The sequence below is a fragment of the Cnephaeus nilssonii genome (genome assembly GCF_951640355.1).
Source record: "Cnephaeus nilssonii genome assembly, chromosome: 10".
NCBI classification, from domain to species: Eukaryota; Metazoa; Chordata; class Mammalia; order Chiroptera; family Vespertilionidae; genus Cnephaeus; species Cnephaeus nilssonii.
This window is the reverse complement of record NC_137081.1, coordinates 26,163,282-26,179,068: the sequence shown is the minus strand read 5'-3', so window position 1 is coordinate 26,179,068 and position 15,787 is coordinate 26,163,282. Positions and strand designations below refer to the sequence as shown.

Below are 15,787 nucleotides of genomic sequence, written 5' to 3'. Positions count from 1 at the left end.
CATCTGTCAGCCAGAGGGAGAAGTTGATTTGGAGTGCTCTGTATGTCTGCATAGGTTTAATTTATTTTACAGTTGCCATAAATGTTAAAAAACAAGGAAACTGATTTTTAAAATATAATGTCATTGTGCTTATAAGCAATGTTATAAACAATCAATAAAACAGCCTCACCTTAACTTAACAGCAGTTTGCTATGCAATGGCATTCTTTAAAATCCTTGCATATTTTTTCAATGACACTGTTTTATTAATATAGCTACTTTTAAATTTATTGTTTCAAGTCAATGAACATGTTTTTAAATTTATCGAAATATTGCTTTAAGTTGCTAAAGAACCAACTGCTGCATTTAGTGAATGAGCTTCTAAAAAACACCCTAAAAAAACTTTTGCATGATGAGGAAACTGTTTGACAGCATGTAATTTTTTAGTCAGTCATTGAAAACCAAGTTCAGGTTGATGGTTTTATAGAATAAAATATTTCTTTGAAAATGGGAATTAATTCCAAAAATCTAAAATAATAAAGCTGCTTCGCAGCAGAGCAACATTTAAAATGTCATGTTTTTTTTTTTTTTTTTATGAAAAGTACATAATTCTAAACAAAAGAAACCTATGATTTTATTTGTTAGGCTTTGAAGGTGCTTTATTTAACAAATCCTTACTGAAAAGCTAGTGATTCAAAGAGTAAGAATTGACATTTAAGTTGAAAAACTGGATTGGAAGAAATAAATGAATCACTTTATGAGCTTTAATTTCTGATGGATTATCAATGTAGGTCATTTATTTCCATTCTCTAAGAAGAAATGAAAATCAAAATGCAGTAATTCAGGAAAAATAATAAAGATTTTTTTCCTTTGACCTTCAATGTGTTTGTGTTCCTGCCTGAGTTATTTTCATGTAATTTTTCATTTTCAACTCTTGGCAGACTACCACTACCACAAATCAGGAGTTTTTATGAAATAAATTAAATTGGTAAAACATAAACCTTTTACTTTTTAATTGTCTTTTTTTCCAAATTATTGAATTTTATTTTGTATGTGTCATTCTATTTATAATAGTAATGCAGCTGATAAGTATTGCTAATATTAAGGAATTAAATGAAAACCCTCATTATAAGCTAAACCCTCATTATAATTATAATTTCAAAGAGTAAGAAGTATCTATTAAACATTCAGCAAAATCCACAGCATGAGTGAGGCCATACAATGATGAATCCACAGCATGAGTGAGGCCATACGTCATAATTTGATTTGTGTGTATAACCTGCTTGACCATAGAATATTGGCAGATACATGATAGGCATCAAATCAAAATGAAGAAGCATAAACATAAGTAAAAATGTTTTTGTAAGCATATTCTAGCCTTAGAAGCCTGTAGTTAATTACATATATAATTATTCATATACATGTATGTATATATGGATGTATATATATATAATATGTATATAATTACATAGATTTGTTTTAGTCCTTGTTTTATTTAATCTGCTCATTTGATTTTTTTCTAAATGAAAAGTCACTCAAATCTTTTTCCTTTGGCTTCTGTAACACTCTGGTAGCATTAAAAAAATTTTTTTTAGCAGCTTGGGGTTTTGAGGAGGATCTTTTTATTTGTTTGTTTGGTTTTTGTCAAAACCATCGCTTCTCTTTCTCACAGGTTGAGCCCTTTTTCGTGAGTGTGGCACTTTACGACCTCAGAGACAGCAGGAAGATTTCTGCTGATTTTCATGTGGACCTGAACCACGCGGCTGTCAGGCAGATGCTCTCTGGGGCCTCTGTGGTGCAGGAAAATGGGAACATAGACACGGTCACCCCGCGGCAATTAGAAGAACCTCACGTCAAGGGGTTTCCAGAGGAATGGCTGAAATTTCCAAAGCAGGTTGCACTTTTGTTTACACACGGTGGGGTGTAAAATGCTGTCCCACTGTTCTTTCCGATACCCTTCACAAGATGAGCAATTATCCAACTAAAAATTTCCTTAAAGCTGTTCTTTCAAAACAAATGAGATTTTGTAAATGTCTTCAGGGTGGCTTCCTACATGCTTACTAGTTTATTAATCCTAACTCTTTTTTTGTACATAGGCCATATTCTCTGTAAGCAATCCACATTCTGACATTGTTTTGGTGGCCAAAGTTGAGAAAGTACTAATGGGAAACATTGCAAGTGGTGCCGAACCTTACATTAAGAATCCAGACTCCAACAAGGTAATGCATAATCTTTTCCACACAGAATTTCAATTGATTTCAAGAAATAAAATTGCATTGTCTAATGAATTATTAAGTTTGATAAGTTTAACTCTCAAAATATTTACTTAGTGAGTAAATATTTTCACTAAGGCATTTACTTAGGCATCAGGAAAATTTTAAAGTATATGTTCCTAGCTTTGTGACCCAGCAGTTTCTGACTTTTGATCATTCATTAGTATAAACAAATTTAAATGTGGATAAAGCTTTAACTCCAAGAATCAGTGTTAACAATAATGAAAAGTTAGAATTAATCTGACTAAAAACTAGTTAATACAGCCCACTAAGACATTATTAATGCTGATGGGAAACTGTATGAAAAAGGGGATAGATAATTGCATATCAAATTATAATAGACCTAAGTAAAGAAAGAATCAAGGACATACAGAAAGTTCTTTGAATGGTGGGAACACGGGATTTTTTTTCTATGACATTTTCTTTAATAATTGAGTGTTACTATTTAATAGAAAATAAATATAAAAACCTGTATTTTACACACAAAAGAAATACATTGCGAAAATAATGTATAACCATTGAATTTGAGCATATGTGTCCATTTAGGGCAGAATTTAACAGATTTATGAGATTCAGGGTTTGGCAAACTATAGTGTGTGGGCCAAATCCACCCTGCCACCTGTTTTTGTAAAGTTTTATTGAATCACAGTCACACTCATTCATTTCTGGATCTTCTATGACTGCTTTCCTGCTAGAGCAGCAGAGGTGAGAAGCTGTGACAGAGATCATATGGCCCAGTATATTTACTGTGTGAACCTTTACAGAACAATTTTACTGACCTCTGTCATGATAAATAAAACATTGGACAGACTGTGAATGTAAATTTGATAACACTTTCCATTCAATATTTTAAGGTTTTTGAAATCAGAAGAAAGGAAAAACTTTGGTATTCGAAGACAAGGGTATTTTCTATATTTGAATTTCCAAACTAAAAAAGAAAGAAAAATATTATATAGTAGTTTGAACGCAGAGACTATCATTTGGCTCTTTAAGAGGTGCATCTGTGGGCCCAGTAAGTTAGAATTCCATTGAGTTTCAATGTACAATAACATAGAAAAATATTTGTTAGTATTTTTCATGGGCAGGTTGTAAAGTGATGTTCTAAATCACATATCATTTATTTTTCCCTTAGTATGCACAAAAGATACTCAAATCCAACAAGCAGTTCTGCAGCAAGTTGGGGAAATACCGCATGCCATTCGCTTGGGCGATGAGGTAGGTTGACAATTGCAACCAACAGAATAGAAATGCATTTGTAGTCAGCATTGGAAGCTTCCGTTTTGAACACCTCTGTGTTACTTGTTATTTTTAATATACTAACACCTAGAATAATGCTAATGTGTTCATCTTTATAAATACCTTGAGCTCCCCAGAAATGTGTTTTACAAGACAATCAAGACAACTCATACTAAACTGGGGCCACGACATGGGTACAGTGTTGGCATGACCAGGTATGCTATGGGTTCTTGGTAGGGTCAAATCAAAGTCATAACTTGTTTAGGATATAAATTTTATCAAACACCTGACATTATATCACCCCTGAGAGTTTGGTGTGCATAAGACGCAGATGGACGCACTCTGATGTCTTAGGCAGCTGCCCGTAGAGTGTAGGTCTATGTATGGTTGTCTAGAAGAAGCCATCAGGTTGATCATTTAAACTCCCTTTGAATTTGGTGCTGATTAGCATAGCTGAATTTATCAGTACCAGTTGATGCTGATAGCAATGCTGAGTTATATCGACACTGATGATGGAATCATCCTCCTGGAAATATAACCTCTGCATAAAGAACAAAAATAGGCCCTAACAGGTTTGGCTCAGTGGAAAGAGCATTGGCCTGTGGACTGAAGGGTCCCAGGTTCGATTCCGGTCAAGGGCAGGTACCTTCGTTGGGGGACATACCCAGTGGGGAGTGTGCAGGAGGCAGCTGATCGATGTTTCTCTATCATCGATGTTTCTCTCTATCCCTCTCCTTTCCTCTCTGTTAAAAATCAATAAAATATATATTTTTTAAAAGAACAAAAATAGTTTGTTGGATCTACTCAAACATTCATTATTATTGTCCTCTTCAATCTCTGTGCATCTTTATTAGTATAATACTTTCTTAAAGGAGGAAGAGCCTGGAATAGACATAAGGAAAAATGGCCAGCAGTGCACAAATCGAATGAACTACAAAATGAGACTGCCTATTAAGTAATCATTTGAATGTTGATAATGCTCTCCCATGGCAGCAACTTTAAAATGCAGAATGAAGTGAGAACCAGTTACTTATGCCATGCTTTGGTCTCCCAGTTCCCAGTGATGAGCAGAACCAGAATAAACTCACCAATGTTTGTTATAGTTTTGAAGGTGTTACTTAAAGTTGGTACAAGTAAGTGCAGGGAAGAGAAATGTGGGAGTCTGGGCAACAGTAAGCCTACATAAGCTCACACAGTCTCTGGGAATTTATGTGCTGTAAGGCTGCCTTGCAGTACGGGAGAAGGAGACCAGGCCCAGGAGTCTGACAGAGAGGGTCTAGATCAGGCTACCACTTACAGTTTGTAACTTTGGGCAAGTTTCCTTCCTGATTCTCACGGTCCCCATTTACTGAAGGCAGGTGACAACACTTGCCTCATGGGCAGTAAGAGCAATCTCAGGTGCAGAAGCCCATGGAATAAAGTAGATCATAACTATCACTTGATGACCCTTTTCCCTCTCTCTCCTACAGGGACAATTAATACCAGGATAGTCTGCATGAAAAAGCTTCCAGTGAGATATATTGAATCCTCTATGATAAAAATAATGGTTTTTACATCTCATAAGTTTCAAAAGAAAGGATAACTTGCTGTAATTTGCTAGTCAAACTTTTTGATATTGATAAGTATTCTCAGCAGTTCCCACAAGAAAATCTACTGGAGCAACTAGAAACGAAATATCCCTTGGCAAAAGTAAAATATCCCAATATAGCAAAATTACAATGGTGAACACATTTTTTCCTTAAGAATCCAGCATTGTTCTGAGGTTTCAGAGACAGGCATTTTAGAACCAGAGCTGGGTTTGAAATCTCAACTCTGTTTACTAGACACGTGAACGTAGGCAAGTACTTACGGTTCGTCTTTACCTCATTTTTTTAAAGGAATTTTTAAAAAATATATTTTTATTGATTTCAGAGAGGGAGAGAGAGATAGAAACATCAATGATGAGAGAGAATCACTGATTGGCTGCCTCCTACACGCCCTACACTGGGAATTGAGCCTGCAACCCAGGCATGTGCCCTGACTGGAAATAGGTTGATGCTTCTGGTTCATAGGTTGATGCTCAATCACTGAGCCACGACAGCCAGGATAAAGGAATTTTTAAACCATTTTTTTAGAAAGAGGAAGGAAGGGAGGGAGAGAAAGAGAAACATCAATGTGAGAGAGAAACATCAATCAGTTGCCTCTGTATGTGCCCCAACCGGGATCCAATCTGCACCAGTGTATGTGCTCTGACAGGGAATTGAACACGCCACCTCTTGGTGTATAAGACAATGCTCGACCAACTGAGCCACACTGGCCAGGGCTACCTCAGATTTTTTAAATGTACAATAGAGGAAAGATAATACCAAATTTACTCTTGCAGGGATTAATGAGCATGGATGTATACCCAATAAATGATAGCCATTATTAGAAGTCATTATTCTCATATGATTATTATGAATTTTCCAGTGGAGATCACATTCACCACAACAAGTTCCCCTGTCTACTAAATTTGGGGTAGTGAGAAGTAAGTAAAAGAATGACCCATCACAGAGCAGTAAGGAGAAGTACCGATCCAACTTCCAAATTTCTAGTAAAATACGTTGGAAGGAAGACAGATGAAGTTTCTAGGGAGGCTGGCAATGTTACCACTATTAACGTAATTATGTCTAGGACAGGAAAGCCAACAAAACCACAAGCTCATGCTACATGAATGCCTGATGAGTGGTTTGGTTGTAGGTTAGGGAACAGTATACACCACCAATTTCTGTATATAAATATATGGTTTAGACTTCATAGACATCACTAGCAAATGAGAAAAATGGTTAGCATACATTTCTAAAGGTTTTATGTTATACTACTTGTATTATCTAACCACAAAAATAAGTATCAGATACAATTAAAGAAGATTTTAACTTTCCTTTATTATGTGGAAACTGCTTCAAATAAACATTGAACGCTCATTGTTATTCATGTGACTTTGACATAAGCTAGTTCCTGACATATTTCAATACCCTACTGATACTGCTAATTCCCTGGCTACTTCTCCTTTCTATTGTATTTCTAGATTGACATTTGTTTCACATTACAGCTTTGAGTGTATCCTAAAACACTTTGGCCCTTAAAATCAACTGTCACTAATCAACTGTCACATAGAAGTGACAGTGTAGCATATGACCATATTTTTACCCAGATCTAATCATCTGACCCACTACAACACACAGATGCTCATTGCTGTGAACATTTTATCTGAAATTCATGTTCTTATCTTTGACACCAGCTGTGGTGCCATTTTACAGCAAAAAAACATTTATCCTCCAGTAGGTAGGGTGTTTTACACTCATTGATTCAGGAGAAAAAAAATCATGTTGTTAAATGAACCCTCTCTGAGCATATCACCCTAGAATAATATGTGCCCTAAGTCCTTGCCAAGACTTTTTTATTTCTTTACTCTGTTTCATGCAACATTCTAAATGGTCCAGTGCACAACACTGAATTTTCTTTAAAATTAAGTGAGACTACAGTAAAATTTTATTCTTATATTTATAACTTAGAGAAGGTGCACAGTGTAATAATATTCCCAACAAATGGTTGGTTATTCAACCTCTGTTTAAATCCTTCCGGTGAGAAAAAGTCAAGTGCCTCCCACTGTGGTTCTTTCTGTCTTTCTATAGCTCTGATGATTAGATAAATCGTTTTTAAAAAATGTAGAAATTGTTTGACAATCACTTCTATATTTTGTCTCCCATAGCCACAAAAAGTATGCCCAATTCTTTCTATACATTGTGGCATTCATGCTACCTATGAATGAAGCTCTAAGGGACACCCAAGCTTCTTTTTCTTTTGGCTAAACATTGTATTTCTTCCATCATACCCCAAATGCCATGATTCTGAGACTCTCACATATACTGATCATTGCTCAACTGCGGCAACTGAAACTAGGCACAGTGTCCCAGCCACCCTGAAGCCATCTGTGTAAGTGAGTCAGTCTGTGTTCTGTTGCCAGTTAGAATATTTATTGAGCAAGGACAGGGTGTTTGGTACTATGCAGTACTTCCTGGTTCTGTGCTCCTCATTCTCTTTACGATGCGTCCAATGAAAGTGAGCTATTTCTAGGACAGAACTGTGGATAAGTGTAAAAACGAGTTACACAACCCATGTCTATCAATATATTTTCAAAGGCTGGTTAATTAAAAAAAACTGTTCAAGCTCAGTTAGTCTTCTCCCATGTTGGGAAATATATCATATTTGTTTCAATATGCCATGCACATGAATAAAAACCCTATATTATATTTAAATAAAAATAATCATCTTGTTAAATATTTTCATTCTGCTTCATTAGTGTTATCTGATAGGGGAGCTTTCCCCCCCTCACTTAGTACTTTAACAGAGAAAAAATGGGGAAAAGATGGAAGGAATCTAAAATATTATTCTGATAAATTTCTGGCACATTTTCTGTATTACTAGATATTAAAGCTCTATGATGAAATATCCATTTAAATGACCATTTCAGCCTGAACACTGAAAGCTTTTTAAATTATAAAGAGTAATAAAATCATCTAGTCAAAGTCCTTAAGCTAGGAGAAATAAAAATTCAGCATTTTGTCAACATTAGAGAAAAATCAATTACACATGCATCTAATTTTCTTTGGGAGGCAGAGTATGATGAATGATGAGGAAGAAAAACTGAAATAAGCTGTGTTGTGTATACTAGTTTGTCAGCAAGTGTTGCCTGACATTACTATATTGTTTGGACAAAAACAATTTATATATTTTAACTAAATCTATGTAGTTCCAGTGAAATGGATCAAGGAAGGAAATAAATGACTTCGATTCATGATAGTATCATTAGTTAGTACAAAATTCTGACTCAGATGTTCTCCATTTTATATCTGTCTCTGTCCTAAAATGTAGGACTTGGGCACATTTATCTCCATGAAAATGTTTCAAGAGTCTGGCCCTCGTACCCATGTTCAGGTTCTTATACTTGTAAAACCTAATGGCACCACCCAAACTGAAGTGGCCCTGGCTTGCTCAGGAAATAATGAAGAAGGAATTACATGTTCCTTTCCTTTCACCTTCCCTAGGTTTGATATGTTACTAAATCATAAATAAATGTAGTTGTAATATGGGCTGCTGTCATTTTAGATACTGAGTTGAAAAGTAAAAAGTTAAATATAAATGTAGTGTCTAAATGAAACTTTTGTCTGAAAAGTTTTCTTGTACTTTTATTCTCTAAATTTTTTTAATGGAAGTTTTCCCATTATAAATGGGAAATTGAATTATTTTAATCACTTTAAAAACACAGCTCTGTAAATAATATTCAAATACCAACCTAAACAAATATTCTTTTCTTTCAGATCAGTATTTAAGGACAACCAGGGAAATGTGGACAGAGACTCAAGATTTTCACCATTATATAGACAAGAAAGTAGCAAGATTTCAACCGAGGACCTACTTAAACTAGTGTCAGATTATAGAAGGTAGGATTTGGGCTGTACTCTTAAAATTAACATAAATCAACTCCATTGCCACTATTGATTTGTAATTTATGCATAAACAATACTTGATTACCTTATTCTCAATGTCCATATTTCTCCAGAAAGCAGATGGTTTGCCCATGACTTCACATATGCCCAAATGACACCCGCAAGGGTATATTGGCCGAATTATATGGAAGGAGTGTGGAACATTAAACTATGTAGGTTATCTATTTCTGTGTAACAAGTCACCCCAAAACTTAGTGACTTACAATAACAACATCACTTATTTACTCCTGGTCCATAATTTGAGCATAGGTAGATGAGGGGCATCAGCTGGGCGAGGTCAACTGAAGCTACAGGATCTACTATTAAGATCTCTCATTTAATAACTGCCAAGTTGCTATTGGCTGAGAACTCACTGGAGCTGTGGGCCGGAAACTGTGGCTCCTATCCATGGGACCCTCTCCATAGGCTACTATGATTTTCTCATGGCTGGATTCTAAGAGTTAAGTACCCCAAGGGACAGAAAATGGTAACTGCCACTTTCTTAAGACTGGGCCAAGAAAGTGCAAAAGTGCCATTTTTGTACCATCAAGGGAGCCTGGATTCAAACGAAGGGGACACAGACGCCACTAAATGGGAGGAGTGTTAAGGAATTTTAAAACTATGTTTTGAAACTTCACAGAGCAATGCACTGCTGTGAATATAATGATTTATAATATTTCTGTCTTTCAAATGCTTTTGGAGAAAATGATGGAAATTAGTGCTAAAAAGGGAAAAATATAAAAGCCACATTTTAAAAATGAATCACCGTGCATTCACTATCTTATGATGATAAGATCTTTCATGACATGAAACTTACCTTAAATTGTTAATCCCCCAATACACATAGGATTCTTGTGCCCTTTGCCCCTTTCCCAAATGTTAACTCTGCCTCTCCCATCTAAAAGTCAACAGTCCACTACGAATTAATTTTGTATGTCCAAAACAAAATAACATATTACTATGAAACAGGCATTATTAATATCTTCTGTATTTTCAAGAGAAGATGTGTTTCTATTTAACTATAAGGGATGTTTTCCCAATTTTTTGTTGTCCTGGAAAGTAATTAAACTTGAAAAAGCAAAATAAAGGTGAGAACTAAAATCCTAGAGGAGGCCCTGGACCAATAGTACCTGTTTATGATGATACTCCTTACATTGGGTGAGCCCTCCGCCCTTGACTTAATCAAACTTCCTGGTTAAAACCCTTATCCTGGCCTTCCCACAGCTACTAAGTGGAAATCAGGAGTGCTTTTTCTCTTTGCTTTCTTGCCAGAGTACTAAAGCATGAAAATTTGAAATGCTGAGAAGGAATGGTCAAAAGATTTGGGGGTAATCTGGTATAAACAGAAGGCATTATTCTAAAAAAATCATGTTATCAGCATATAGCAAAGGAAGTTTTTACTGTGGCAGCTCGAGGGCATCTAGAATACCCAATGCCATACTGGTGAAACATTAATTTCATAGACACCTCATACCTATCATATTTATTCTCAGTGTTGTGCTGATGAATGTTTACCAACTGACACTCTAGTGGGGGAAAACTGATTTGTACTGATAGCCAATTTCTATGGTGTAAATTCTCCTACCATTGCTAATTTCAAGCTACCCTTGGGGCTTCACCAAATAAAGAGTTGGGAGGAAATGTGCACACTATTATATAACATTTCTACCATACAATATATGTAAATAACCTCAAGATTATGGATCATCTATCTCATCCTATATAATAAAAGGCTAATATGCAAATCGACCAAACAGTGGAACAACTGGTCGCTATGATTCGCACTGATCAACAGGGGGCAGACACTCAATGCAGGAGGTGCCCCCTGATGGTCAGTGTACTCCTACAGGGAGAGCGCCGCTCAGCCAAAAGCCAGGCTCACGGCTGGCAAGCACAGCGCAGTTGCAGGAGCTTCTCCCGCCTCCACAGCAGCACTAAGGCTATCTGACTGCCGGCTTAAGCCCGCTCCCCAGCAGTCAGACATCCCCCGAGGGCTCCTGGACTGTGTGAGGGCACAGGCCAGGCTGAGGGACACCCCCCCCCCCCGCAGTGCACGAATTTCATGCACCAGGCCTCTAGTAGTAAAATAATTAGTAAATGATGAATTTTGAGTATACTTATTACCTTGGACTTTAATACAATTTGTTTAATGGTAAGTTTATATAATTTCATTTTTAAAAATGATTGTGTTTAACAATTGGCAGGCAAAATAACTGAAAATTTAACAATCAGCTCTCACAAGCTGGGAAGAGCTGGCTCTGACCTACCACTGTAATTATCCCACCTATCAAAGGCAGTTTCCTGAAAGGGAGAGCACTTGAAGCTGTTATCAGGCTACTATGGTTTTCACTTTACTTTAAAGGAGGTTGGGCGAGAAGGTTTTAGTAGAGAGAGTGGGAAAGAAATGCAAGGACTCAAGAGTCAGGAACCAAGACTCGAGTGAATGGAGAGCAGGGATAGGCAGGAAGGGCGTGTCTGCATGCATTTACAGGGTAGGAAAAGGCAGAAGAACCAAGATCAGGGGAAGGCTCTTTGTCCTTCTTGACTGTTGGTGAAGAGGAGAAAAGCAGACTCATCCACTTAGCACTTGTAATGAAGGCCAGCGCTGCTCTCAAGGCTTCTTAAGATTCCTTATGAAAGTGGATCACTGAAACCAGTTCAAATACTGGTACTTTTTGGAACAGAAAACTATTTACTATTATACTTGTTTAGCCATTCATGTAAATGTTATCAGAAGTAGGTGCAAATAAATTTATTTATTTATTAATATATATATATTTTTTGCAACCACCTCTACTCTATTAACAGGTGCAAATAAATTTAAAACAATCTTTAGAATATCTGTAACTTGACCCCTCCCTGGTTTTATTTGTATTGGCAATATCACATAAAATTTAGTTTTCAAAATCAAACCAGCTACATAAAGTCATTCATAAGAATGGATGGGGTCCTACTGTTTACCCTTAATCAAAGCTCAGAATTACAGTTGACTGTTTTTTTCTTGACAACTAAAATAATTCAGTGTGTGTGTGTGTGTGTGTGTGTGTGTGTGTGTGTGTGTGTATTTTCACAGGGCTGACAGAATAAGCAAAATGCAGACCATTCCTGGAAGCCTGGATATTGTTGTTGACAACATTCCTTTGGAGCATCCAAGTATGATGTTGATGTCCTAGTTTGCTTGTAGAGTTTTTAATATTTAGTGTTATTTTGGTTAGTTGGTTAGATGATTGGTTACAAAGATTTGTTTGGTGTGGGGTTTTTTCTCAAAGTTGAGATAAATGGAATTTATTACCTTACAGAAATTTGAGGCTTCTTATTTCTTTATTAAGAAGATAAGTATAGTAGAACAGTAACTATATTCACGGTAACTTATCTGGTGTATACCATGCACAAAGCAAGGTATTAAATTACATTATTTAATCTTCAAATCCCTAAAGGGTTGCAAATGCAGAAAGTCAGATTCAGATAGAATGATAGACTAATAACCCATAATGGGAGAATCTGTATTCATTCTATCCAGTTCCTCGGACTCAAAATACAGGGCTGGTTCTGCCTCCCTGCGCTGTCAGTTACTCTGAGCACCATGCAGAGCCCCCCAGCGGCCATGCAGTGATTAGAACTAGAATATCTTTAGACTGTAATTACAGGGAAAGCTTCTTTTTCAGAATATGGTCAAAATTCTATTTATGTCAGTGAAATGAAAATTTGAATTTCAGAAGTGTATAGTAAAGAATTAACTTAAAAATAGCCCTAGCCGGTTTGGCTCAATGAATAGAGCATTGGCCTATGGAATGAAGGATGCTGGGTTCAATTCTGGTCAAGGGCACATAGGTACCTTGCTAATGAAGGGTTCCGGGTTCAATTCTGGTCAAGGGCACGTAGGAACCTTGCAGGCTACCGGCCCTGGTCGGGGGCATGCGGGAGGCAACTGATCGATGTGTTTCTCTCACATTGTGTTTTTCTCTGTCTTTTCTTCTTCCTTCCACTCTCCCTAAAAATAAATGGGGGAAAAAAATATCCTCAGGTGGGGATTAAAAAAGAAAGAAAGAACTTATAAATAAGAGTTTCAACATTTATTTCTTAAGTGGTGAGATCAGCTTATTTTGTTTAGTTATTTCTGATTATGCCTGTTAGTGACTTTCTCAGTGATGCAAAGAATGAATCCAGACACCCTAAAATTAACTACAAGCAGGGTGAGATGGGGGGCACAGGATAGCTGAAGCACCATTAGCATTGTGAAGTTTTTTATTTTTATAATTTTTCCACAAGACATCTTATTATGAAACTAGAGGCCCAATGCGCATGAAATCGTGTGCAAGAAATAAAATGAGAATTCTAACTTAAGCCATGTTCCAAATCACTTTTATATTGATTGGTATGAAAAAGAAGAGGACAAACTAAGTCATTTCCTCTCTCTGATGTGAGGGATGTGGCTTTTATTACCTATGGGAAAGAAAAGTAACAAAAGAGAGAGCTAAAATATTCTCTTTGTCTGGACTGTGGGACATTAGAGAAATTCAAATAAATTATAGAAATATTATAATTTATTTTTTTAAAAGACCTGTAATTTGATTCCCCAGCATAGTTAGCTAAAAATTTTGCTTTTTTGAACACAGGAAGATTCCAGATGGGATAAAGGAAGGTAGAAGGCCTTGCTATTTTTCAGTACCACAACTTCAGCCTCCAAACTATTTTATCAGAGAAATTTTGATTTACAAATTCCTCATAGTCTTCTTTTTAAGCTGTACTTACAAGGTTAGATTTTTAAAAGATTATAAAAACTGAAGAGAAAAATACAATAAATTATACTAATATTGCAGAGGGATTTTAGGTCAGGTCTATGTTGTGAAATCACTCTGTAGGGGAAAAAATACTATTAATCCACTTGGTACTATTAGTAATGGACACCCACTATAGGGCAATGGGTGAATCCCTAATATCTGGTGAATGCACTCAAAGGATCAGTAGCCAAAATTTACTTTTTATATCAAGTTCAATACAAAAAGAAAATAATTATAAACCTATCTGAAAGATTTTTCAGTTTTTACGACATCGATTGTATTAAATATATAGTTTGATTGTCTATCATGCCTAATTCCTACAAATTTTTCATGCTAGCATAATTTAACATAAATTGGCATAAAAGAATGGAGTTTCTAATTTGAGTGGATTAATTTTAAAATATGTTAAGTATTATTCACTTAAAAATCATATTAAATGACAAACTCTTATTTTCTGATTTTTAAAGACTGTGTAACATCGTCCTTTATTCCTGTCAAGCCTTTCAATATGATGGCTCAACCAGAACCCACAGTGGAGGTGGAAGAGTTTGTTTACGACTCAACAAAGTATTGCCGTCCTTATAGAGTATACAAAAATCAAATGTATATTTATCCCAAGCACCTCAAGTATGACAGCCAGAAATGTTTCAACAAGGTAGGGTGTGGTTCTGAAGTATCATCCTTTGTCTTCACTCTGTTTAGACCACATTAAAATGGTCTCCTGAAAGTTCAAATACAAATTACCATAGTTCATCACTTTGGAAAAGAAAATGGTTTGAAGAAAATTCTTAATAAAGGGCAATGATGAGTTTCCCGTTAAAAGTGCTTGTGTGGCACATTAATAACTTTCTAAATCAGCCCTAAATAATGTTGTTTAGACTTTTTTCAGTTTCTTAAGATACTCTGCACATAGCATGCCTGTCCCTCTTGGATATGAGTTTTTTCTTCTCTTTAAATAATCTCTCCAAATCCTTCTGCTATTCTGAGCACTATGGATGTCATAAGAAAGTATTGAGTACTGTACATGTTTTGGATTTAATTTGAAGCTACTTATTTTAGGCACTTAGATTGTTTTTGGGTGTTACATTATAGGCCGTTATAGTTTCCATTTCCCTCGCTGTAATTTCAGGCACGAAATATAACCGTGTGCATTGAATTCAAAAATTCAGATGAAGAAGGTGCCAAGCCCATGAAGGTAGGCCAAGTCCACAGGGGACGCAACGTTAAAGGGTGGGCAGGCACACGGGTTCTCTCTGCCACCGGGAGGCTTTTTATTCAAGAGTGATTGAAAGAGAAGCAATGAAACACATGTGTTTTGATGTCCTAAATGTACCTGATTGAATACCCATCATTAACTAGAGCTATGAGAAATGCCAGGCTGTGGCTCTGTTTAGCTTTTCATGATGGAGAAAAAGGGAGACCATTCTAGTGTGAAATAAACGCAAAGGTTCCCCCTGGAAGACTTTGCCATTTTCAGAGAGTGGCCTGCCTCTGACTCGGCATGCTTGATTTAAATGCCACCTCCCAGCTGGCCTGCATGTGGCCTGTGCAGAGGGGCTGCTGTATACTGACCGCTGGCTGATGCACTGGGCCCGTGGGATGCTCACATTTATGGAAGGTGCGTGAGGCCAGAGGAGCTGGGAAATGGCTCTAGGACTTCAATGGTCCCGCTTGATGGTCACGTGATTTTATAAGATCAATAAAACTATGAGGTTTGTATGAATGGTGCTGTTTTAACCTATAAAGCTGCCACTGGGTGGCATTTTTCAGAGTTCATATTTGATATAAACTTTTTATTTTATTGGCTTCAAACATAAAATAACCTATAAAAAAATAGGGAGGGAAATAGTTTCTAGTTGGCCGGTGGCCACATCTTCCCCGTCGCAGTGAATCAGAGAAAGGACAAAACCAGTTGCTAACGAACCCCACAGTCATCTGAGATTGCCTCTGAAAGCCCTCTGTCAGGTACCAATTGGGTTCTCCGCGTTAAGAAGGTCAGAAGAACAATGATC

At 36.5% G+C, this 15,787-nt stretch overlaps 1 protein-coding gene across 7 annotated transcripts in view; it reads left to right on the top strand.

Annotated features, from left to right (window-relative positions):
• The window catches only part of DOCK10 (dedicator of cytokinesis 10), a 215,953-nt gene that overhangs the window by 136,955 nt on the left and 63,211 nt on the right, over positions 1-15,787 (top strand). For all 7 annotated transcript variants that reach the window (XM_079783202.1, XM_079783199.1, XM_079783201.1 and 4 more), the window contains exons 12-18: positions 1,651-1,872; positions 2,075-2,197; positions 3,384-3,466; positions 8,827-8,949; positions 12,068-12,147; positions 14,243-14,430; positions 14,905-14,970. In XM_079783202.1, the coding sequence (XP_079639328.1) occupies positions 1,651-1,872; positions 2,075-2,197; positions 3,384-3,466; positions 8,827-8,949; positions 12,068-12,147; positions 14,243-14,430; positions 14,905-14,970 (885 nt within the window). The remainder of the gene's footprint in view (positions 1-1,650; positions 1,873-2,074; positions 2,198-3,383; positions 3,467-8,826; positions 8,950-12,067; positions 12,148-14,242; positions 14,431-14,904; positions 14,971-15,787) is intronic.